This window comes from Podarcis erhardii (genome assembly GCF_964252035.2).
Source record: "Podarcis erhardii genome assembly, chromosome: 12".
NCBI classification, from domain to species: domain Eukaryota; kingdom Metazoa; phylum Chordata; class Lepidosauria; order Squamata; family Lacertidae; genus Podarcis; species Podarcis erhardii.
The window spans coordinates 29,370,949-29,395,213 of NC_138513.1; the positions used below are offsets into that span (position 1 = coordinate 29,370,949).

At 41.6% G+C, this 24,265-nt stretch overlaps 1 protein-coding gene and 1 long non-coding RNA gene across 9 annotated transcripts in view; one reads left to right on the forward strand and one right to left on the reverse strand.

Moving 5' to 3' along the window:
- Window positions 1–2,490: 2,490 nt before the first annotated feature.
- Window positions 2,491–8,018, reverse strand: TOMM7 (translocase of outer mitochondrial membrane 7; the record flags this gene model as incomplete). The annotated part of the gene is made up of 3 exons (XM_081834002.1): window positions 2,491–2,729; window positions 5,990–6,038; window positions 7,652–8,018. 3 exons carry the CDS (start codon window positions 8,016–8,018, stop codon window positions 2,714–2,716), a joined length of 432 nt encoding a protein of 143 aa, XP_081690128.1. The 3' UTR covers window positions 2,491–2,713.
- Window positions 8,019–8,040: 22 nt separating this feature from the next.
- LOC309325728 overlaps window positions 8,041–24,265 on the forward strand; it is a 46,350-nt gene continuing 30,125 nt past the window's right edge. For 4 of the 8 annotated variants that reach the window (XR_014149909.1, XR_014149910.1, XR_014149911.1 and 1 more), the window contains exons 1-3: window positions 8,041–8,149; window positions 10,446–10,501; window positions 11,619–11,726. This is a non-coding gene — a long non-coding RNA (uncharacterized lncRNA). Of the gene's footprint in view, window positions 8,150–10,445; window positions 10,502–11,612; window positions 11,727–12,162; window positions 18,597–18,628; window positions 18,723–22,715; window positions 24,171–24,265 lie in introns of those variants that run through there. The other 4 variants (XR_014149913.1, XR_014149915.1, XR_014149914.1 and 1 more) reach the window with 4 other exon arrangements.

Sequence of the window (24,265 nt, forward strand, 5' to 3'; positions counted from 1 at the left end):
CATTACGCTCTGTTGTACAAATTGCTTCAATTCAGGGGTGGCTGCTTCCCCACATCCCTCTGGTAGTCTGCACAATGGCAGATGGAGGGTGGTAACAGGCTCTCAGAAGCTGAATGTAGGAACAATGGAAGGGAGCCTGGCTGATGTTTCCTTTCCTGATAGCCACAATAAAGGCATGATGGAAGACTGATTTTCTTTTCCCAAAGGGGGAAGATGATATTCTTAAAAGACAGCAGTGGGTTTTGTCTGGGCGGCATGTTGGAAAGAAGTGCCTGTATGCACTTTTTGATATTTCTGTTATATAAGTAACAAGCCTACCTAACAGACATTAGCAATTAGAGTGAATTAATAATACTTAAGACTGAAATTCTCTGTACACTTTTGGAAGTACCACTGAACCAAATAAGTCTTTCATCTTTGTCCTGCTTCCTCATTAGATCTCTTGATGTAGTGCTTTTTCTAAATACTTAAATCCAAACGCATTATCATAGTAATCCTCGGAAAAGCCCTGATAGGCAATGCTGTATTACAATACCCAACCTATAGGTGGGCAGCTGAAGCCAAGAAACAGCTACTTGTCCAAAGCCACTCAGCAAATCCACAGCTCAAGTGAAGCTTGGACCAGATATTTCATAATTCATTCTCTTAACTGCACTACAAAGTTGACGCAGCTTCCTCTCACCATCCTTCTACTTTACTGGGCACTCTTCAGGCATAGCAAGAAGGAAATAGTCTGACTCGCTCAGAACTGCCATCTGGCTACGTACACCAACTCTTAACTTCTGCATCCTGGACTTTTCTGGGAACCGAAAGAACATGTATCATGGAGTTAAATGTACTGACATATCAATCTTTATTGGATGTCAAGTATGAGTCCGGACATAGTAAGGTCCCCAACCTTTTTAGGCCTAGGGTCACTTTTGGAAATTTAGGACGCTGTCATGTGGGGCCTAAAGAAATATCCCAAACGGTTTATGCTTAGATCCTCTCACAAACAACTGGCAAATCACCTACATCCCTCCAAAAATAAAACAGAGAACAAAAAAACAGGAAACACCCAACCTCAAAAAGACACTCCCACCCCCCCCATCCCAAACTGAAACCAGGAGCAGAGGGCCTTGCTGAGTGCTAAGGGGTGTGTCTGAAGACACTATACTGGGAAAAGTAGACCTAAGGGAATCTTGCTTGTTGGCAAGTCAGCAGCCAGAGGTCATCACCAAAGTGGTGGATAGGTATAGGCATGTACATATTCAGACCTTATCAAAATCTTAGCAGATTCTGACAACTGGTTCCTCAGCTAGTTACCCCCTTTATTCTTTGGGGGAAGGCAGGGTGTTTTTTTGAGCCCCATCTCTGTTCAACAAATTGTCAGTACACTGACTGGAGAGCGGTGCTCTGCATCCCCCATTAGGGCACCGGGCTTCACTCACGTCAACACTGTATACTTCTTTTTCTGCCACTGCCAAGACTAACAGGGGTCTGATCAAATCTTCCTGATGTTCCAAGCTTTTGCTTAGCCACTGATGTAAACTGACGGGCTGACCCAGTGAGGTTTTGAAATGTTGGACACTGGTAAAGCAATTATTGATCTTCTTTCTCTGTGCGTGCAAAGGATGAACACATAGCAGTGCCCCCTATACTACGTCAAACACATTCTAATGGAAAACTAAACAGTGGCTTATTGGTTGGTACATTCCTTACCACTTAGGAATGGCTTCCTCACAAGTAGCCAGGACTCTTTTTGAAGTATGGTGTTTTCTCCAAGCCACAACTAACAAACAGATATATCACCACCCTGCTCTTGCCAGGAAAGCTAGGTTTGTAAAAAAAATAACAGTACCTTCTAGGTTTCTGTAGCTTCATAGCTGCAGTCTCTGGCTCCCAGACATGCCTAAGGTGTGTCAAGGTTCAACTGTCTGTACTATTATTGTAGGTATGTGGAAAGGAGGGCATTGTTGAAGATAATGCTTATTGATTATGCATATGCAGCATTTTTCCTCTGTAATGTCACCAAAGAGATTACTTTGTCCAACCCATGAACGAACAACCAAGTGTCTGAGGACTACAAAGATGAGGTTGAAATAATAAGGCTATGTTTAGCCTGAACACAGTAAAACTGGAGGGCTGTCACACATAAGATGGAGCAAACGTGTTTCTGCTGCTCCGGAGGATAGGACTCAAACCAATGCATTCAAATTACAAGAAATGAGATTCTGACTAAACATTTCTGATTGTAGGAGATGTTAAGACAGTGGAACAAAGTACCTCGGAAGATAGTAGATTCTCCCTCATGGGATTTTTTAAAACAGAAGTTGGATGGCCATCTGCCTGGGATTTTTTGGCTGTGATTCTTGCACTGCAGGGGGGTTGAACTAGATGGCCCTTAGGGTCCCTTCCAACAATTCTATGAAATCCAGCAGTTGGATGTAAAGGGAAATGTGTCTTAACATGTGTCATGACCTGCAAAAATTAGATTTCCTCATTAAAGAATTTCAGACAAAATATTTATTCTAAAGGGAAAAAATGAAAGTGTAACACAAATAAATTAGACAGATGGAAATTCCATTATGTTGTAAGCATATTCCATGTTGTCAGGGAAGTCTGCTTGCCAGTGGCATAGCTCAGTGCTGTTTTTCCCAGCCTTTGGAATGCATGCATCTCCATCTTTTTTCCTGCTCAGCAGCCAGATTCCAGAATGCTGTGGTTAACTCCTTCATCCCCATAGTAGACTAAGAGAGGTGGAGGAAGAAAAAGAGGGGGAAAAACTAAGTTGATCACAACTCTTATGATGTTACCAGCAGAACAGCTCTTTCAAGAAATACTAAAAAGTACAACTTTGTCACTTACAGCACAGTTCTATACATGTCTAATGAGAAGCAAGTCCTGTTGATTACAATGTTGTAATTATTATGTAATTGAGTACAGAGCTGCAGCTTTACACATTCAATAACGTATTCAACCGTGGAAGGTCAGCCAGTGCAGATGCAAGTAAGCCATATTAATTAACAGAACAGAGCAAATGTAGCATCATTAGAAGAGACTAGGGATACTTTATTCAGTTCCACTCTGATAATCACCTGCAGCTGAGGGATAGTCAGCCTAGGCTACCCAACAGTGGCAGAGGTGGGGTTTAGGCTTGGATTAAGGTTTGAATTCAATCATCAATACATAACAGATACTGATGTGGCCATTAGGAACACCATCATATTTAAAGTGCTAAATGCACCCAACCATATAAGATGGAATTAACACTCATGTGACTGTAGAATACATTTGGGGGTATTTTATCTGCCTTCTAGTTTCGCTCTCTCTCTCTCTCTCTCTCTCTCTTTCTTTCTTTCTTAGTATACTGTCACATTCTTTCAGTGCAATTCTGAGGTGGCTTAAAGAAATTGTAATATTATGACTGATCTTGAAAGTAACCTATATTGACACAGACAAGTAATATTAAGGCTTATCCATATTACACTGCTCTCCCAAAATGCTCACAATCCCAACCATTATTTTCAAGGGAACCTGGCAATCCATCAGGGACTCTAGAAATAAAATTCTAGATATTATTCTATCTATTATCACTCATACCAGGGTGAAATCAAAGATGAAACATGTAACATAATAAGCGACTGAAGTTATGATAGTCAGCTCAGTTGACTGGTTGGAAAGGCCATATAATAGCTAGAAAGACAGTTTCTGCTTTTAAAAGTCAGCAAGATTATTTAGGTACTAAATAATATGGTTCAAGCCACAAACAAGAAATTGGTGGCATCTTCTCAATGCTTCATCTCATTTACACTCATTTTAATCCCGAGCAAATTTATGATATTGTGTATTTAGGCTGCCATTTTACCTAGGAGTAAGTCCCATTAAGTCCCAGTTTTTGAGTAAACATAAGAGTTCACTGTCAGTGTCCACCCCAATTATGCTACTAAACTATCCCCCAAAATAGTAAACACTATGATCACATCCATTTTTTCTCTCTGCCCATCCATTGGTCTTCAAGATTCCAAGGACTGACAAAAATATAAAATAGTTAAAGGGGAGCACATTCTTCCCTTCCCTTCCCAACCCATTTCATTACTACTACAAAGACTTCTTAAATGTGTTGACCATTTCAAATATGTGTGACACATCTAAATGAATGAATGAATGAATTAATACCACATGTTGGTTCAGGCCACAGTAATGGAAACCCCATGTTTTAGTGCAGAAATTAATAGCACTTTGGTCCCAGTCACCAAAAACAGTGATCCCAAAGTGTCGGAAGAAGCTCTAAGGCACTTGAGTGGGGAATGCTGGAAACACACCAGTTGTGTGTATCTGTGCCTGGTGAATGTATGTGCTGTATGAGTGGGGGGGATATGCTGTATATGCAGTGAGTGTGGGGAGGGGTGTTTGCATGTGCACATTATGGAAGTGCAAGTGTGGTTAGTGTGCTGGATGCTTGGCGAGTACATGTGTATTGGGGGTGTCTGTATGTATGCTGCATACAATCCAACAAAGCCAATTTGGGCATCATGCACTTCACTTAACAGAACAAGTCTCATTTAATTGTATATCCTAAACATACTGGATAATACAAGAAAGTCTTGTATTAAGAAGAGGATGCATTTTATCTTTTAAATCTCATAAATGCAAAAACACAGGCAGATGACAAGACATAAAATTGAATAAATTGATCACCTGCAGATTTTTTAAACAGACAATGGGATTTTACATGACAGTTTAATTACAGGAGTCTAAACAGCAGTCAGACAGTAGAATATTAAATGATAAAATGTTACATTAATGCCAATTCTCCGTAGCATCCATACAATAAAGTGTCACCATGCAGTAGCACCATAAATGCAAGGAGAAATTAATGAAAAGCTTCAATGGTTTTTTCTATTACTTCCAGAATTTTATAAGAAAGGAAAGTCCTTCTGCCAATCTGGTTTGTTTTGAATTTTAAAAACAAAACAAAAAACCAGCAAATTTTAAACCACCTCTGAGATCACATAGGACACAAGTGGAGAACCTGTCACCTTTCAGATGTTGTTGGACTTTAACTCATATCAGCCCCAGGAATGGTGGGAGTGCACCAATACCTGGAAGGTAGATTCTGACTGGTCATATACAACTAAATCATACTCAAAACAGACCAACTGAAATCAATTGACTTAAGTCCACTGATTTAAATTGACTTACTCTCAGTAGGAGTAACATTAGTAGTCATTCATAAACTTTATACTTATTCATGCCTCAGCAACAGCAAAAAAAAAAAAGTTTCTCCCACTAATCCACTCTGAAGCCTAACAGTCTGTTTGGAAAACAAACTGTTAGGCTTCAGAGTGGATTAGTTTTATTAGGCTTTATTAGGCTTTTTTAGTCTAGTTTTATTAGGCTCCTACTCTCCACCTCATTCCAACTCTTAACATGTAACCACTCATATTTTCCACGAGGTCTTATTAGTGCCATCAGGCAACAACAAAATGAAACAAAAGGCCTATGCCTTGTACATTGATCAAACAACAAACAACATACACTGCCTTTTTAAAAATTCAGTTTCAAGCAGGGTAAGCTGTTGGTGTTTAAATCATTTGATGGTTACCAGTTCTTGGTTTGTAATGTTACTGAAGCAAGCTCATTCCAAGAGAAAGAGGACTTGACACAATCAGGTCATATCTCTTGATGATATACTTAAGTCAGCAACCAAAAGATAGAACATTTCCTTCTTATGGTGTGTCCCTTAAATTAAAAAATGGTAGCACCAAATCCTGACCTACACCTTACATGAGAATATAGCAACAGTTAAGATATAATTTGTGTGATATTTCTGTAAGTGCACGTGTAAGAGATGTATAAATGGAATGGGACTTACTCTTAGGTAAGTGAGTGTAGGATTGTAGCATAAGTTTCAAACTCTCCCCTCCAAGTTAATCACAAAGCACATGTTCTATTTTCTCCTTTAACAGCATTATTTCTGCTGAGGTATTAACTAGTGAAAACATACCTCAGAACGGTTGGCTCAGGCATTCCAGGATCTGCACCTCTCTTAAATCCTAGTTACAAACAATGTATCTGTCAGTTTATATCATGAATATATTATTGCTTTTACATATAATAAATATTTCTAGAATTAATGCACACATGACTAGCCACAGTAATGTAATAGATAGCATTGCACTTTGATACAGTCTCCTACACTCCCCACCCCAACATGCCATAAAGTAGAAGTGCAAAGAAAGGGGTCCATTCTATTGCGTGCTCAGCAACACACATTGAAAACCCCACTCCTCTGCACCAGCAGGTGACTTGGGCTGCAAGCCTAACCCCATACTTACCTGAGTGTAAGCACCATTAAATGTATTAGGATTTAGATAGATTCCAAGTTAGAATTGCACTGATAATCTGCCTGGGAAGAAAGAATACTCTTCTAAAGAAATAATACTCTTCTAAAAGTATCTCTGACATCTAAAACAGTCCTTATTTTGTGGCATGATGTATGTTGCCCACCAAATCCACCAGACAGAGAAAGACAGTCTCTGATCTTACTAATAAATAGGACTTTACTGCATTGTTAATGGAATTCAGTAAGAAATGTCCTGCACAACAGGCCCATGGATAATGGAATAATTTATTTCCCAGCAAATGAAAAAGAAGTTGTCAATGACACTTCATAGAACAGAATCATTGCTGAACTAATTGAGCTTGGCCTGGGAAATTCTAAGAACATTCTAAAAATTGGCCTCTAGTTTTCAGAAATCTGCTGACTTCTAAGCAAACTCCTGATACCACAAAAGAAATAACACACCGGTGAGCAATTTTAACCATGTTTACCTTTGTGTCATGCTTAAACACATTTAGGAGTTCACATAATCTGTCTGTCTTGCAAACTGGGGTGGGGAGATTGTCGCAGAAAGCTAGCACACCAGAGAGACAAATGTAGCCCAGCTTACTGCTGGATATAATAATTTCTTCTTGCAAGGTGTTATAACTTTCAGCGCACAAGAGCATCCAACAGTTGTGTCGCCCACAGACAGTCTGAAGCAGTGTTTCCCAAACTCGAGTCTCCAGCTGTTTTTGGGACTACAACTCCCATCATCCCTAGCGGGCAAGACCAGTGAGGTCAGGGATGATGGGAATTCTAGTCCGAAAACAGCTGGAGACCGAGTTTGGAAAACACTGAAGGTCACAGGAGATCCTTCTATCACCATATTCACACAAGCTCGCCTTCTAACGAGTACTAGGAAAGGAAAGAAAAAACAGAAGGGCTTTCACGATGCAGCCTGCTTGCCTTTTCTCTAGGTTAAATCCGAAACTAGCAGCGCTAAAGTGAGCTGTGAAGCGGAGAATTTGGGTTCAGGGAACGGAAGCGGAGAAGGGCAATGAGCTGCTTCTGCCCCACAGGGAACTCTCCCCGCTAATCACGAGGAGCTATGGGGAATCGGCCACGTGACTCGCCGGTTGCGTCACTGTCGCCGCCGCGTTCCAAGAAGCCGCGCTGCGCGCGCTCTAAACAGCCGTTGACGGGAAGACCGTTAACGGACCGTTAACGGTTCGGGAAGCTGCCCCGCCCCGCCCCCGCCGCCTGCCTCAAGCCAGAGTAGACCGAGTCTCCCGTGACCAAGCCGCCCGCGGCAACCTACTTGCTCTCCCCCAGCTCAGGACTGACCTAGATAGAGTACTACCGGGATGAAGCCCCACCGGATGGCAAACTGCCCGCCCTTGAACAAGTGCTGCAGGCGCTGCTTGGACTCCTTGCTCAGCTTCGGCATGGCGGCGGCCGCGTCCTCGTCTCGGAGGCAGCGAAGGGCGAGAGGCGAGGGTGGTAAAGAAAGGCCTGCCTTTTGCTTCCTGGCGCTGCGGCGCATGCGCGCAGAGGGAAGGCCTACCCGGCGAGGGTTTGTTGTCGGGCAGCGGCGCCGCCTCAGGCCGGCTGGGAAAGGCGGGAACGGCAGCCGCTGCTGAGGAAACGGAGAGCCGAGCTTGCCGCGTAGGGCGAAGCGAAAAAGAATGTGTTGAAATCGGCTCCGCTTCATGACTGGCGGATGAGGACGCGCCAATATTGGATGGAAATCCTTACATGCAGGTGTCGGGTTTTTTTCCGCCGCAGTGGGTCCTTTTCGTTGCTCTTCCCGGCTAATAGTAGTGCCTGCCTATCTCCGCCGGAGTAAGTCGTGGCAAATATCCCCCCTCCACCCCGTTTCTGAGCATTACACACACGCACCTCGCTACACGCTTGTTCTTCACATATGATCTAAAACGGAGTTCCCCCCCTCTCTAACATCACAGAAGTGTTTTTAAGGGCCAGCTGGCACGCTACGTTTTTTCGTGGAAAAGTTGTTAGCGCGTGGTAGGCCACCTACACTTGAGGTTAAGAGGGAGAAGGCAGGCGATGTGAGTTCCGCAGGCTCCCTGGCAAACGCCAAGAGTGGAAGTTCAGTTTTGCTTCCAAGCCCACATGGAAGTCAACAGCATTTCCTTTTGCATGTACTGTAAATTCTCTGTTCTACCACTGGCCTAACCTAAAGTTACCAGATGTCCCCGTTTCCCGGGGACAGTCCCCGGATTTACAAATCAGTCTCCTGACAAAATCCATCTATTTTGTCCCTGGATTCATTGAAAAAAATCTGGTAACCTTAGCCTAACTCTGTTTGTCTGGATTTAGCACTCGTGACAGTTGCTGCCTTCGAAAGTGGATTTTTCATGTATTTTTCTGCTGCTGCTGCTGCTGCTTAAAACATTTCCTGGCTATTGGCCTCCACTAAAACAAGTACTGATAACTCCAGTAGAATTTGGATTTTCAGCAAGGGAGGCACCAGGGAAAGCATGTGTGCCCACAGGTGCCACATCAGCATTTCCTGATACACATCTCGATTAGAACAGTTACATTTTATCAGTTTTGCATTGGCATGAATGTAAACCAAATTGAAGTGCAGTTGAATCTCAGTTATGAAATACATAAATGAGCTAACCTGCCAGTTTCAGAAATTTTATTACTATTTAAAATTCTGCTCCTCTACATACACTGATAGAGAATGTTGGAGGCAGTCCTTGCACTGCCTTCCCAAAGCTGGGTAAATGAGGTGCTAGGCTAGGCTATGGGCAGGAGTCATAAGGGCTCTTGCCAGGGTCCTAGAGTCCTTCTTCCTAAGGCATATTGAGCACTTTTCCAGCTTTGTGAAGGAGGTGGGAGAGCTCTAAGACCCTGCCAGAGCCTTGCACCTCCTTTCAAAAGCCTGGCACCGCTTAGCTTAACTGGCTGTGGGGGGGGGGTGACCCATGGGTTCCATGTCAAAATACTATTGCAGCCCACTTGGTATGAAGCTAGAGACTTGTGTGCCTCACTATTTAGAACCCAGCTTGGGAGAGTGACTTGTTGACCCACAATCTACCCTATTTTGTCAATTGGACATTTTAGGTTTGGGAGGCTGAATAAACCCAGAACAATTGTGTCCAGACTAACAAATATTTGCAGCATAAAGAGCATCCACAAACCAAGCAGAGCCCATCCACTAGCTAGCTGGTTTTTTGTCTTTCATACCTTCTGCACGGTTGAATTCCAAAGCTGGGGTAATTTGGAAACTTCTCAAACAGCCTCCAATGTGACAGTTGAAGCATTAGAAAAATGTGTGATCCTCTAAGAAGCAGCAAATTGCAAAATGCTTAAAAATTGCCATGCTAGGAGGATAACATTTAGCTGAGAGAGAAAGCTATTATTTACAGCACTGTAGTCTTAGTGTGCACAGCTTCTTATACTTCAAAATCTCGCACAAGGAGTTTGCAGTATAAATTGCTGAGTTACTAATTTGGAGTGGGAGGAAGGGAGGAAAAGAAAGGGGGGAATATGATATCTTAACTTAGCTTCTTCCTTGACAAGGTATATGTAGAAATGTCAAATTACCAGGGCTCTTTTTCAGGAGGAACTCAGTTCTGGCACCTCTTGGATGAGTTCTGGCACATCTCAGGAGGGTGCCATTACCATTTAAGAGAACAAGGGATGTGTTCATGGTGAGTTCTGGCAATTCTATTTCTAGAAAAATAGCATTGCAAGTTACTAACTACATACAGTAGTAACAGCTCATGTTGGTGGCAGTTGCTTAGTTCTTAGTGTAACATTTGATGTTGGCCCAAATTTTTGACTGCTTACAACTTTAATTCGAGTCAGTGCTGTACAAGTTGTGCTACAGAGGTTGATATAAAAGTTGTGCTACAGAGGCTGTATAAAATAAGGTCTAAGAAATAAAATTTTAAAATAGTAAGGATTTTCAGGAAGCTGATAATAATTTATTAAAATGGTAATTGAAGCTAAGACATAAATACGAATTCAACTCTTAAAAAAAGATGAATTTAATCACTGAAGTTTCAAAGAATGAGGATTGTATGTGAAGATTATCTTGCATGAAGGTGGACCAACAAAATACTTTTCCAAATGTTAATCCTAGATTTCCTTTTTCTTTTTGTAGATTCTATAATAAAAGATGCAGATTTACAACATTGCCATGTCTTACTTCCATCTAAGGTATATTGCAATGTTCTTGCCTAGTATTGCCTAAGTTTATGTTATTGTGAATAGAATATCTGGCCAAAGATGAAAATCATGAACTGATTGTGGATACTTCTATAAAGTGTTATACACAGATCTGATGGCTCAAAGGATTTTCTGAGGCCAGATAGACAGATAGAGTATGTTTAGATTTACCTTTACAGTTATTTTAATTCTGTTTACGAGATTTATAGACACTTGTCTTTCTAGAAAACCTAGCTAAGTACATCTAGGTTAACTATTAGTAACCTAGGGGCAATATCATAGTTTCATAAAGTGCAAAACAGAGGTAACTAATGAGCTACCTAATGTGGTGACCTGCTGATGTTGCTGGACTACAACTCTTAACAACCAGGAACCATACCAGGTTCCCCTGCTGTGAAAGGTTTATCATGTGTCACTTCCTCTGTCTTTCAAAAAGCAAAACCTACAGAATATATTTAAGCTAAAAGGAAACAAATATCTCCTAATACTAAGTTTTGCCATTGTTTTTATATTCCTGGGTTCCTTTGGAAGGAAGGGTGAGATATAAATTTAATAAAATAAATAAATTTCTGTCACACAACTCCTTTGGGCTAACTTTATTCCATAGTGACCTGGCTGGTTCTATGTACCAATGTGCATCTTTGCAGAAACTGCTCCTCAGTATAATACAATTTTATGTTCCCTGTGCCCAAAGACACTAAGCCTTCTAAGACACTATGCCTTCAAATATTTTCAAACATGATTTGAAAAGACACACCTTCCTTAGCAGTTTGGCTAGCTACTTTATTCTACTTTTTTACTTTATTCTGCTTCTGGAAATAATTTCCCTCTCCCTGTCTTCAATGGAGTTTGCTCGAGCTACCTCTGGACCTCCTTCTGTACTACCAGCAAATCTCTGCCCTTTCTGAGCTAAGGAAAGGGGCAATAGTTAACATAAAAAAGATAATAAAAGCAGAGCATAAATTTGGAGTGTGAGACTAGAGGATGGACTAGTAAAAGGAGTACAGTTGCAACATGAAAAATAATCAAGCAGGAAATTTTGTTTTGCTAAGTTAAGTTGCTAATAATTTGAGTAAACTTACAAAAATATTTTATTCTGGAGTTTTAGAAAGACGGAGGAGATAGTCAGCAGGATATCAAAGAGAAGTTCTTCAGAGTTCGGTTACCAACAGTGCAATTCTACGCAGTCTAATCGTTTAATGGGACTTCCTACCAGGTAAGAGGGTATAGGATTGCAGCCTAAAGAGGGTTAGACATTTATGGAAATGTGGAAAAGTATTGTGGAATGTAGGATAAACTAGAAGTAGTTTTTCAAAGGTGTGTCAGCAGTTGGAATTTACATAATTTGAAGCGTTTTTAAGACCAAAGGAGTTTGCTGGGAGAGAGTTTCAGGAATAAGATTTAAAACAGCACAATATAGCAAGAGGAGCTAGGGGAAGGTGGTATTTTAAAGAAATGTTTGAAGTGCGATTTTTTTAAAGTTCTGATTTTTAAATAAAATATTGAATGATAAATTTATATTAAATACATAAATATTTAAATGAATTCAGAAGACAAAAATGCATAAACATTTACTAAACTCTATGTTCTTAACCAGAGGAAATGGTAGACTATTGCCGTTTTAAAAGGGTAGTTTTATCTTTCACCACTAGATGGCAGTGTTTAACAGAAAATACTTTAACTTCTGCCACAGTCTGCCGATTTCTTGAAAAAGACCACTTGAGTGAAGCCAAGGATGATGACGGGTATTTAAAATTCTGCAATTCAGTTTCTCCTCTAAAGGACATCAGAAAACTTCATCAAAATTTGTTTGTCTAAGTTGGTCACTTTCAGTGTACAGAATGCGGACACCTCTCTTGAGACATTATGGCCCTTAATTCATTTTTAATTCTTTTGAGTCTTGAAAAACTACTTTCCCGAGCTGTTAGTGACCATAAAGCTAAGAAATAGCCACAAAATTGCTCCCACATTAGGAATATCTTCTGGATATGCTTCTATCAACAGTTCAACACCTTGCTGAATTTCTTGCTTGGATGCTATCAGGGTAGCAAGAATGGAAAATAATTGTGCAATATCACTGTACACACAGTACTTCTTTTTATATTGGCTTCAAGTGCATCTAATATAGGAATAAATGATTTTATCCTAAACTTATCTCTTAAAGTGCATCTAAGGCATCAGGTGCACTTCTGTCATTTCTTTGCCGTTCCCTCACTCTTTGTCTCCTTTGTTTTGTGGTTAACATTTGGCAAGGTTGCTTTTGCTTTGTTTCTCAAGCTCATCAAAATCTTCTCCAATTTTCCTTTAAAAAATCCAGAAGTCAACTGTACAAACTTGCACAAGAACTCAATAACAGGCCTGATTTCTGAATGGCTTTGCTGACCTTGTGAAAATGACCTAGCACACGGATTTATATCTCTAAGATTTTGCAGACTTTGGCTGTGAACTAGGGCCGCACACAAAAAAATTCAAGTTGGGCCCTCAAGTTTAAAATTGGGCCCCGCTGGCTGGCCCTGAGTCTCATAGTTGCTGGGCCCGAGTTGTCCTGCCCCTGCATGAAGTCTTGGGTTTGCAATTTGGGGAGAGGGGAGACTGTCTGCTGGGGGGTGGGCGGGCTGGGGAGGCCCCCTAGATTTAGAGGCCCAAGGCTTCAGCCTACTTAGCCTATACATAAATCTGGCACTTTCTGCCCACTTAGGGTAAACTCAGTCACCTTACTATGCAGTTATTACTGTATGGAAAATCCAACTTGTCCCCCCCTTAGAATTTAGACACAATAATACAACTTTTCCCCAGCTGGCATAAATAATAGTTTTACATTTCTGATTGTCTTTTCCTTGTGAATTTTACAGCATTTTCTGTAATTTTATTATATACATAATCTGCCCTGAGCCCGTAGGGTGAAGGATGGACTATGAAAAAATAAACACCAACGCTTTTGAGTGTGCATACTTAGCAAACAAAATTAGCAAAACAATTGCAATCGTATTACTCAAAGTCTTAAGCATACAGAAATCTGGCAAAATGACTGTTGTACCTTCTGTGCTTCCACATATATAAATGCTTTTTCAGCAGGCTTCAAGCCAGTGAAGCAACTTCCCATTTATTACAGTGACCTCTTGACTGTAGCTTTTTACTAGTAATTTCATGTATTAGCTTGTGTTGGTCCAGGAGCCAAAAAGTTCTGTGTGAGTTAAAAGCACTTCTTTTCTTGGACAGGACAGTGAGCAGAGGGGGAAGAATGACTATTAACCAGTATTTCCAATAACAGCCATTTGTGTAATATTCCAAGAGCAGCTTCGCAGGGGTGCAAGTGCCTGTAGTATGAGAGGAGATTGGAAAAATGCCCATTGTAAGCTTGGAACTCCACATCCTGGCCATGGAGTGAAGCATGATATTTATTCCATGATTTCAAAAATAAATGGCACTACAACATTTGGTATCAGATACAAATTTCATCAGGCACATAAGCGTTGAGCAGAAAGTTGACAAAGGTTGGAATTAGACAGCAACCTCATGCTGAGTTTTCCTGTTTTTTACCCATAAGGCAGGGGTAGGCCAATGGGAATTGTAGTGTTAACAACATCTGGAGGGCCACAGGCTCCCCACCTCTGCCATAAAGTTTACCCATGTTGTTTCTCCACCTTGTACCCGATCTACATGGTTCACCACTGGGGGCTGATTGTTGGTAGTTATGACTACATATGTAGTCAGTATGCCCATGGATGGAATATGCTTCTGCACAGTGAACATTGAGACTTTCAATTAAGAGTACTTCCCTCCACCCACCTTATCAGGGTGACCTCCACTATGTAACTAGTCCTCCAGTTACTTTATATAGCCCCTGTTATCAATAGTTCAAATAGAACATTTAGCATTCTTAAGATATAAGAACATAAGAAAAGCCCTGCTGCACTGGACCAAAAGGCCCATCTAATCGAGCATCATCCTCTTCTCACTGGCCAACTAAATGCCTTTGGGAAGTCTGCAAGCAGGACCTGGCTTCAACACTGCACTCCTCCCTTGTGATTCACCAAGGCATACTGTCTCTGGCATCTGGCAGTAGAGACAGAACATCATCCATAAAAGCTTGTGCCATAATAAAAGTGCTAGTCTTTTAAAATGCCAGAAGACTATTGTAATAGAAATAAAATACATCACACCATAGTGGGGAGGACAGTGACCAGATATGCTGTACAAGTACAAACTGTTGAAGGACAATCTTGCCCTCCCTACGTGTGGTTCTTTAGCTTTAAGTTAATTTGATCTAGTTGAGATTCCTGTGTTGCAGGGAGTTGGACTAGATGACCCTCAGGGTCCCTTCCTGTTTTGAACCACAGGGCCAAAGGAGAACCTGTGTGAGTGGATGCAGGGATATCAAAGGAGTGATAAATTCTAGTGCTGTATTAAAAGGAAGGTGTAAACTTACGGCAAATCAGCCAACCAGGTCTCCCAGGCTTTACAGGCACGGTACAGACACTGCCACAAATAGATGGCTTGTTTCCAGCTAAGCAAACATTCATATATTCTTTATACACAAAAGTCTCTTTGCCCAGGACTTCATATCACTTCATGAGGGCATAGGTGGCAAATAAAGATAGTTCCCCTTTCTGGGCTCAGAGCCCAGCACTCCAGTCCCACAGATAACATCAAAACAGTCCAATTAGCTTAAAGCAAGTGAATATAAACATATATGAGGTCATTGTTACAACAACTGCCAGTTAATTGGGGGGTTATCTTGACTACCACTATGGTGTTGCAGAGCTTCTGGAACAGTTCACCTTTGGTTCAACACAATTCCAACTCTACAATTCTATGATTCTATGAAATGGAGGATTCCTTCACAATGTATAATTCATATATTACTGAAAGAAGAACACATATTAAGTGGCTCCAGAAGGAAAACAGTAACTTAGGACATTTTAGGGATGGATCTTGGAAAGGAACAAGTGAAGGAAAACAATGTAAGAAGAAAGTGCCTTTGTGCAACAACAAACTGCTTTTTTTTACCATTCACTAAACAGAACTGTCCTCAATTCTGGGATAAGCATTAAGAGCTTCCAGGGCAGAGGATGAAGGGCGCCTCTGCCAATTCTAGAACAGTTTCTAAACAGTATTGTGAACAAACTGAAGCTTTATTAAGCCTTGCTGCTGGAGGACCAGCTGAATGCATCACAGAATTCTAAAGCAATAGCTTGTCTGCAGTCCAATTAAACAGTTTGGTGAGTTGCCTTTCAGAACAATGTTCTTCAAACATTTACTCTACTTGCCCTATGGGCTAAGGGGAGGGCATGTCAGGAACATTTCAATGCTTGTTGCACACACACCCCAACCATCCTATATAGAACAGCACTGACCGCACGAGCTATTAACATTTTTTTCCTTGAAAAGACATTGTGTTGGACCATACTTCAGTTCCAATCACTGGGGATGGTTAGTCATGACAAGTCCTATTGTTTTTAATTTAAACTCTGTGCAACTAACAGTCTGGCGCAACCTGTTGCTTTATGTGACATTTAGGAAAGCCACTTCAAAACATCCCCATCTGTCCACCTTTGAAATCAAGAAAGGTGTGGTGGCCTGGGACTCGGGCTCAGACTCAGAGCCGAAGGAGTCTCAATCCGCACCGGATCCTCTGCCTCAGGCGGCATCTGAACTGAGTCTGGGGCCTGATTCTGAAGAGCCCCAGTCTGCACAGGTTCCCCTGCAACAAGCACCAGCAGGGCTGAGTCAGGAGCCTGAGCCTGCCCTAGCTCTAAATGTGAGGATTACCTCGTTGCCCTCTGCTGTGCAATCACGTACAGCTGCTCCACTACCAGTTGTGTCAGGAGAGGCTGAGGCAGCCTCTGGGTCTAGTAACCCACCGACATCTCCCGAGCTGCAGAGACTCAGGTCTGAGAGAAGGAGAGACCTGAGTACTCGCAGGAGAAGTGCTCGCCTTCGGGCAAGACAGGGAGGTGAGTCACCGGGGGATCAGGACCGGCTGTTATCCCGTCAGAGATAAAAGGCTGCCGGACCCTGCCCCAGTTTGCGGGAGCAACATTGCTGCTTGCTGGAACCTGCCTGAGACCTTGTGCCTGACCTAGCCCGGTTTCCTGCCTTGGCCCTGTTGGACTGACTCCTCATGGAATCCTTGGATTCGTGACCAAACCTGGACCGCATGGCTTGGATTAACCCTCGGGCCTAGCACAGTTTGCTCCCGCCACAACCCGCACTCCCCCTTCCTGGGGGTGTGTTCGGGTAATTCAGAAGCCATGGCCGACCCGGTGGCCACGCTGGCGACCTTGGCTCAGGAGAACCAGACCATGACCCATACCATCCAGCAGTTGAGTGACGCCGTCACGGCGTTACAACAGCATTTGGCATGCCGTATTGATGAATATCATCGAAGAGGTTAGCAAGTTGGACAACAGGAGATTGCTTGATACTGCTGGCTTCTAGAACCACTTTGTATCACTAATATATTGGAAAATAGTCACAATACAAAGTTTGGTGGGGATATAGGCCTTCTAAAGAATAATAATACATAATCTGCCTTGCTGTCAAAATCCTGGTGAACAAGATCTAAATCTAATGTCCACTTGGAAGGCTTGTATGAGAATCTGTTACATTCTTACTACAGTGGTACCACAGGTTACATACGCTTCAGGTTATGTACGCTTCAGGTTACAGACTCCGCTAACCCAGAAATAGTGCTTCAGGTTAAGAACTTTGCTTCAGGATGAGAACAGAAATCATGCTCCGGCGGCGCGGCTGCAGCAGGAGGCCCCATTAGCTAAAGTGGTGCTTCAGGTTAAGAACAGTTTCAGGTTAAGTACGGACCTCCAGAACGAATTAAGTAGTTAACCCGAGGTACCACTGTATATGTTGGGCTGTCCAGATGCTGTTGGACTCTTAACTTTCATCAGCCCCACACAGCATGTCCAAAGATCAAGGATGGTGGGAGATGGAGTCCAACATCTGGAGGGTGCCAAGTTGGCTACCCATTGTTTAGTAGCATAAACTCAATGGCAAAAATGCAGTGAAAACACTGAGTATGTTCTACTAGCAATGGTGCTGGTGGGGAAAATGTGAAGTTAATGTGGTTTGAAGTAGAAGGAAAATCAAAGGCGTTCGAAGACAGAATACATTCTATTTCTACAACAATTTTTCCTCTGAAGTCAGTTGCTGCTTTACAGTACAAGATTCATTTAACAGGGTTGGGCAGGACAACATACAAAACTTTACTCTGGATAATTCAGCATTGAACAAACTAGTTCCGTAGACCACCATATAGATCATTAAATAATGAGCAACAATGATACTGTATTCCTAATGAGAACCCCTAACTTATAGAGAAGCACTCTTCTGTAGTGTTTTATTTGAAGTATAAATGAGTCATCTACCCCGATTGCTGGGGGTAGGATGCAAGCCTAATACGTTTTTAAAAAGACACAAAGCTGGCATTATTATATTGGAAATCTAAAAAGCAAGCATGTGTTCAAGAATGTAATTCAGAAGCAAAATGCAAAAATCTTGACTAATTAGAAACGCACCGTCTGGCAGAAAGATTACTCCTACTATAAGTCTGACACTAGGAATGATAGTCCTGATTACAGGCAAGCATGCCAGGACTGCTTTCTCACCACCCCTCTACCCACACTGAGATGATAACTTCCCAGCCCATGTCAGCACGGTACATACGCTTCAGAAGTCATGGAGTGACTACAGCAGTTTCCCCTGTGGATTCATTGTAGTTTCAAACTCGGCACTTTAAAGAGCACCTTTCGTTCTGAGTCCTCATTCATTTTATGTATGGACAGTAGGCTATCCTAGTCCAATCCCCTGTACAACTTAAGGAAATTCAGAGCTAGGGCATCCTCAACAGATACTGTCCAAGATTTGCTTGAAGATTTACTGTGAGAGAGCCACTGTATATAATTTGTAAATGAAAGGAGAACAGGGGACTTATAGCAGACCTGATCAGTCTTCTCTAACATGGTGAGATGTATTATGTATTTCTATTTAAACAATAGTAATTTCTAAATTTCCATGTATGCAAATTTGTCCCCTCTCTTTTGGGGAAGATGCATTTCCTCTTGGCAGTGTGCAAGCGGACATCCTCTGCAGAAGTTTCAGGTGTCAAATAAGACATATCTATAACATTTGTACTTTCTCAAGCCTTCCGACTATTTCAGAATGCATAGCAGGACACAGCCAATCCTTCTGCACATAGCATTTTCATGGTTGAAATATCCCTGTCACTTTTAGCTCTGTGGAGGAAGACGTATGTGTACCTGTATATTTTGCCTTGAAGGGCAAATAGCAGTTGGTGGGCTGGTGTAAACCAGAAGCGTGAGACAGAAAGGGAGTGGGGAAATGCAAACTCCCCCAGCTACAGCACTCCTCTGCCCTGTAAGTGAGAACAAACCTGGGCTTTAGATAAAGTGGTTAAAATAACTTTGGTTCCCCCCTCCAAGAAAACATTTTAAATCCATAACATATAGGATTTCAGCCATAAGTATTATCTCCTTGTAGCGGGATGTGACACAGACTCTGGTTTCCTGGGCTCACCAGTTCTCTAAGCCAAGCTAACTCACTGACTGGCTCTGGCTCTGATTGGTTAGAAAGAGCCAGAGGGCACACCCACCATTGTCAGCAGAGAGAGCATTTAAAACCTTGGCTTTCCCTGCAGCTTTGTTCCATCTCATTACAAGGGATCTAGGCCATGTCTTCCAAACTACCATGATGTTGATTATCCTCATGGCCTATTCAGACTAGATCTAGTATACAAAAGTGGACAGGTCAGAATTCAGGGGAGCCCATCCCATTTTGCTGCCTGAGGAGAAATGGGAAGGTGCTGCCTCCCCTGCCGCTCCCCCACCAAAGTCTTGCTTACCAGAGTTGTGCAGCAGCAGGGGCACCACCCAGCAGGATTCCTCCACCCAAAACAGCTGCTTCCACCCATTTCATGGGTGGGCTGGCCCTACCAAGAGTAGTTTAGTTGTGGAGCCACAGTGCTCAATTTATTTTGTATTCTGTTTGACCTGTTGCCTGCTTTCCCCACCTGTTATTTCAAGTAAAGTTCCACGGTTGAGCTAGTGGAGTCTGTGTGTGATTGCCCCTCAGGCTTTGGGAATCCTCACATGTGTAGATCTCTTTGGTTCCACACTATTGGAAGTCAAAGGCCAGAGTGGTAAAACCAGAAATTTGACTTATTCTCAGGAAGAAACAGAGGGCTGGGGAGCTGGCTTTATGCTCTGTGCAAATTGCAAAGGATTGGTTGGAGTCGTGGTGTGTGCTGGTCCAGGATTCTTGGCTTTAACAATTACTACTACTACTACTACTAGTACTAATAATAATAATAATTACTTATACCCCGCCCATCTGGCCGGGCCTCCCCAGCCACTCTGGACGGCTTCCAACGGGATATTAAAAACACAATGAAACATCAAACATTAAAAACAGGGCTGCCTTCAGTTGTCTTCTAAAAGTCATTGTTTCTCTCGTTTCTAGGGCTGTAGGTGACTTTTTTTAAAAAAGAGGTGGTGGCAGCAACTACTGTACTAGATAGTAAGATCTGACTGCCAGCAGGGCTGTTGAGCAGCAGTTGGGGAAGGAAGGGTATGGGAGAGGCTCCTTTGAATATCCCCACCCACTTCCCCACAGGGAAAATTTAGATAAGAAAGTTACAGATAGCTGAGGTTATATTATAAGAAATGCAGCTAGCATCAGCATATGAATATGCAGAAAATTCCCTTTATACCCTTATCTAAGACCAAAATTACAGAGTGCTCAAAAAGTAATTGCAAACCATAATTAGCCATTGTAACAAGTTTTCGCACCACACAAAAAAGCAATGGTTTCTGTTTATACAAATGGATTAGATTTCAGCCCAGTGCTGTCTGTTCCACATATTTTGTAATTTAAGAAATTAAAGATTCTCTAGCTGTTAATATATCATTATTATGATAACCAAATTCAAATAATTATAGTGCAGCAAATATTCTTGCTTGTTAAAAGGGATATTAGTGTTAAAAAGTACACAAGTTTCATTTATTTACCAGCTCATGTTTCCTAGAAATTAGTCATAACCAGTGTTCTTGAGACACGTTATATACTAGGCATACAAGATGGGGGTGGAGGATTTATTGCACACAGCATTGTTTGACTCAAGTCCATCATGTGCTGCAAAAGAAAAATGGTTTTGGACAAAATGAATAGTGTCTGAAACATGCATATAGAAATGGCATACTGAATTTTGTGACAATATTGGCAATGAGTGAGTTTCACGCAGTCAAAAAGAAAGTATTTTCTGTCTCATGTGACCCCCTATAGTACAATGAGTTGGTACTGTGAGGTGATTTGATGCTACATAGATTAATCCACTGGGAAACTTCTCAAGCCAACATGAAAAGTTTCCATCTATTCAGCTTAAGAGCTGGCAGCTGCTGTGCATTTTGATGTTTCCATATGGCATCAAAACATTGTGCTGCAGTGTTCAGTATTGTTTTAAACAAAATGGCAAGGCTATCCTTGTATGACGGTTACAACAAAATCTATTTTAATCAGGGAAAGCACCTGTTTGGAATCTTTCAATCCAGTGATTTCAAATCTGATTTTGAATGTTAATTTTAGTTTTTCAAAATATATGATGGGTTGCTGTATTCTCTTTGAATACATATTTTAAAAGCTAATCTAATGGACACTTTCTTTAAAAGTGGACATAAGTGCTGGGGGTCTTGGAAGTCCTACCCCTCATTGGAATGCATCACTCAGAAAGCATTGTAGGAAAAAGCAATTTTTCTACCTTGGACTAAGGAGTCTCTTGCTGTTATGATGTGGATCCAGGAGAAGGGAGATAGGAGAAAGCAGGTGGATGAAAAGCTTATAAACAGCGCAGAAAAAGCTCACATGCTCCATGTAGCTCCTCGTTTTTGTCATACTAATCCAACACTTTCTGCTCCAGCTGTAAGGAACTCTGTAGGCTAGGGTGACTAATCAAGGCCCTCCAGATGAAGTATAATTCCTGTCATCTGTGACCATTGGCCTTGTTGCCTGGGGCTTATGGGAGCTGGAGGCCAACAATATTTGGGCAGCCATAGGGTAATCAGGCCTGCTATAGGCCCTATTGTCAGCAGTGAAACTGGGCAGTGCATTTTGGCTCATGTATTTGTGCCTATACATACAGGAATAAATTGGCATATAGGCTCTAATTAGCAATTAAGCACAAAAAGAACAAACAGCAACATGGAAGGGGCAGTAATAGTAGCAACCACTATTTTAACTACTGGAAGAGGCTTGAACTGGGGGAACAGGAAAATTCTCATATCGGGTTTTGGAGTGGCTATAAGCAGTAGAAATGTGAAATTTGACTAGAACATGGGAGGATTGCATCAGAGGTGAGGACCCTTATGAGCTTGAGGCCTACATTCCCTTATGGCAACTTTCTGATAGCCACATGCCAGCTATAGGCAGAGTGTGAGGCCGAAGTGAGCAGTGCAATGAATATTCATTTCCCCTTTGTAAAGTAGGCTAGCTTGTACACACTCAGGTTTCATGAATACTGAACTACTTATGCACTAATGGAAAGGAGTCCATTCTGCACAACATCTAAGAATTAGTTTAATTAGACACTAATGACAACTTTATCTAAATTGTTAGAGCAATTTTAAATAATCCTCTCTAGTGCAATTTGGTGTAGAGATTTACAGTGTTCTACAATCCTTAGCAATCACTAGTATCCTGGGCAGCTCCCCAATAGCTAAGAATCTAAAACCAAGTTAAAATCCCCAGATGGCTTATGTTTTGCACATTAGAAGATCTTGTTCTAATTTTAATTTCCCTTTGCTTTGCTTTCTTCCTCACCTGTTTGTTCATTCTAATCCTGGCTTTGACGCAAAAGCAGGATTACCACAAAGCAAAACGCATGTGCTCAAGAAGTGCATAGTTCAGGCCGGGAATTTGAGCTGTAGAGTACCAATACTCTATCAGTTATAGTAGCGCCTTGTGATGTTACAGGAACACATTTTGAAATAAATATAGGATGAGTTCTAATCACATCTGATTACTCAGCATTCCACTGTTGTTTTGGGATGCTTTCTGCAAGAGGAAATTTTTTTTGGGGGGGGAGTGCTTTTTGCAAAATGAAACAGAACATCAGACACATTACTCATCTATAAAGAAAGAGAATTTAGATTGTTCATCACCCATCTCATTCTTTAAGAAATCAGTGCTGTTACTTGAGATGCAGCAAAATGGACTCCCATTTGGTGTTTAAATCCACTGGAGAGACAGCTCATACACTATTTTCAGGTAAGTATAGCAGTTTGCCTGGCCCATGCCCCTCATCTCCATCCTGTGCAACTTCTCATGCAAGGTAAATGTTCTAGAAATAGGTATCCATGTGAATGGGCTTCCATGTGCACCTGCCCTTTCTTAAGAGATGGAATTACACAAGTTTTGTTCCCATTTATGAAACCATTTGGTGAAAGGGTACATGAATATGAAGCTGGATGGCTTTCCTCCCACTGCATGCATGCTCTTGGTTTCTTTCTCCCACATGATTTCCCTGGAGAGACCAACTGGAACATGTTCAGCCAATACATTTTTCAATAGCTTCTAGACCAACTTAGTTCCTCTGATTTGGGTTCGGACTTAAAGTAACTGAACTTGTGTCCCATAGATTTTAGTGGAACCTGAGTGATGGTTAACTTGTCCCTTTGATTTCATTGGGAACTTAAATGCAACAAGTCTGAATCCAACCCTCTGTACTGAATGAAACCCAGACTACATCAGCAAATCCTGTCAGACTTGACATTTGCACAAATGTTCGCTTCCTGCATACACACAACTATCCACATAGAACATTTGCAGTTGTAAAAACACTGCAATCCTGACACAATAGTCACCCACCTTCACATAGATTAGCATTTTCAATTATGTCCTTAAGAAATTAGGAAAACTCTTGAGTTGTTGTTTTTCCCTATTTACCCAAAACTGCATATTGAAATGAAAGAACACAAAGAAAATTTGCCAGAACAACTCTGGGGTTTCCCCCATAAAAAAACTCAACAGCTCTGGTCTGTCCTCCCCCCACAAAGCTCAACAACTGTGGGCCCTCCACTCTAAAAAAACCACACAAAAAAAACCACACAACAATGAGTAGATCACTGCCAGTTTTATACTGGGAGTAGATCACAGTCTCTATAGAGAGTTGGATGTGCCTGCTTTAGGGCAACTCTCACACTTAAAATTAAGGGGCCTTACATACTTTGTGATCGGTTGGAATATATAAATTTAATACCACCATTACAGGCCACCTTTTAATAAGCAACTCTTCCTAATCTAGTTTACATAAAACATTGGTCATCCGTTTGACAAGTAGCTATCCATTTGACATCATTTCTAGAATATGCATCCTTTGGTGCCTTGATGTGGTTTTGCCTTTGGCCTACTGAGCCAAGGAACAGGCCTCAGAACAATGCAGAAGGGTGCAGCCTTATGTCATGGTCAGGCCTACAGTTCATCTTGTCCCTGTCAGTGAACTGTGCCATCTGTTTTACAGGCTGAACATCTATGACCTAAATCATCCAATACCCAAAGGGTCAAGAGCTTCTGACTTTACTAGGAGCAACTCAACTCAAGAATCTGCAGATAGTTGGGAGGTGATTTTAGTTGGATAACAAAAAGTTCATGTAATCATCACATTTTATTTGTCCATTAGCATGTGCACTAATCATACAATCTTTTTAGCTTAGTAATACTGCAAAGAAA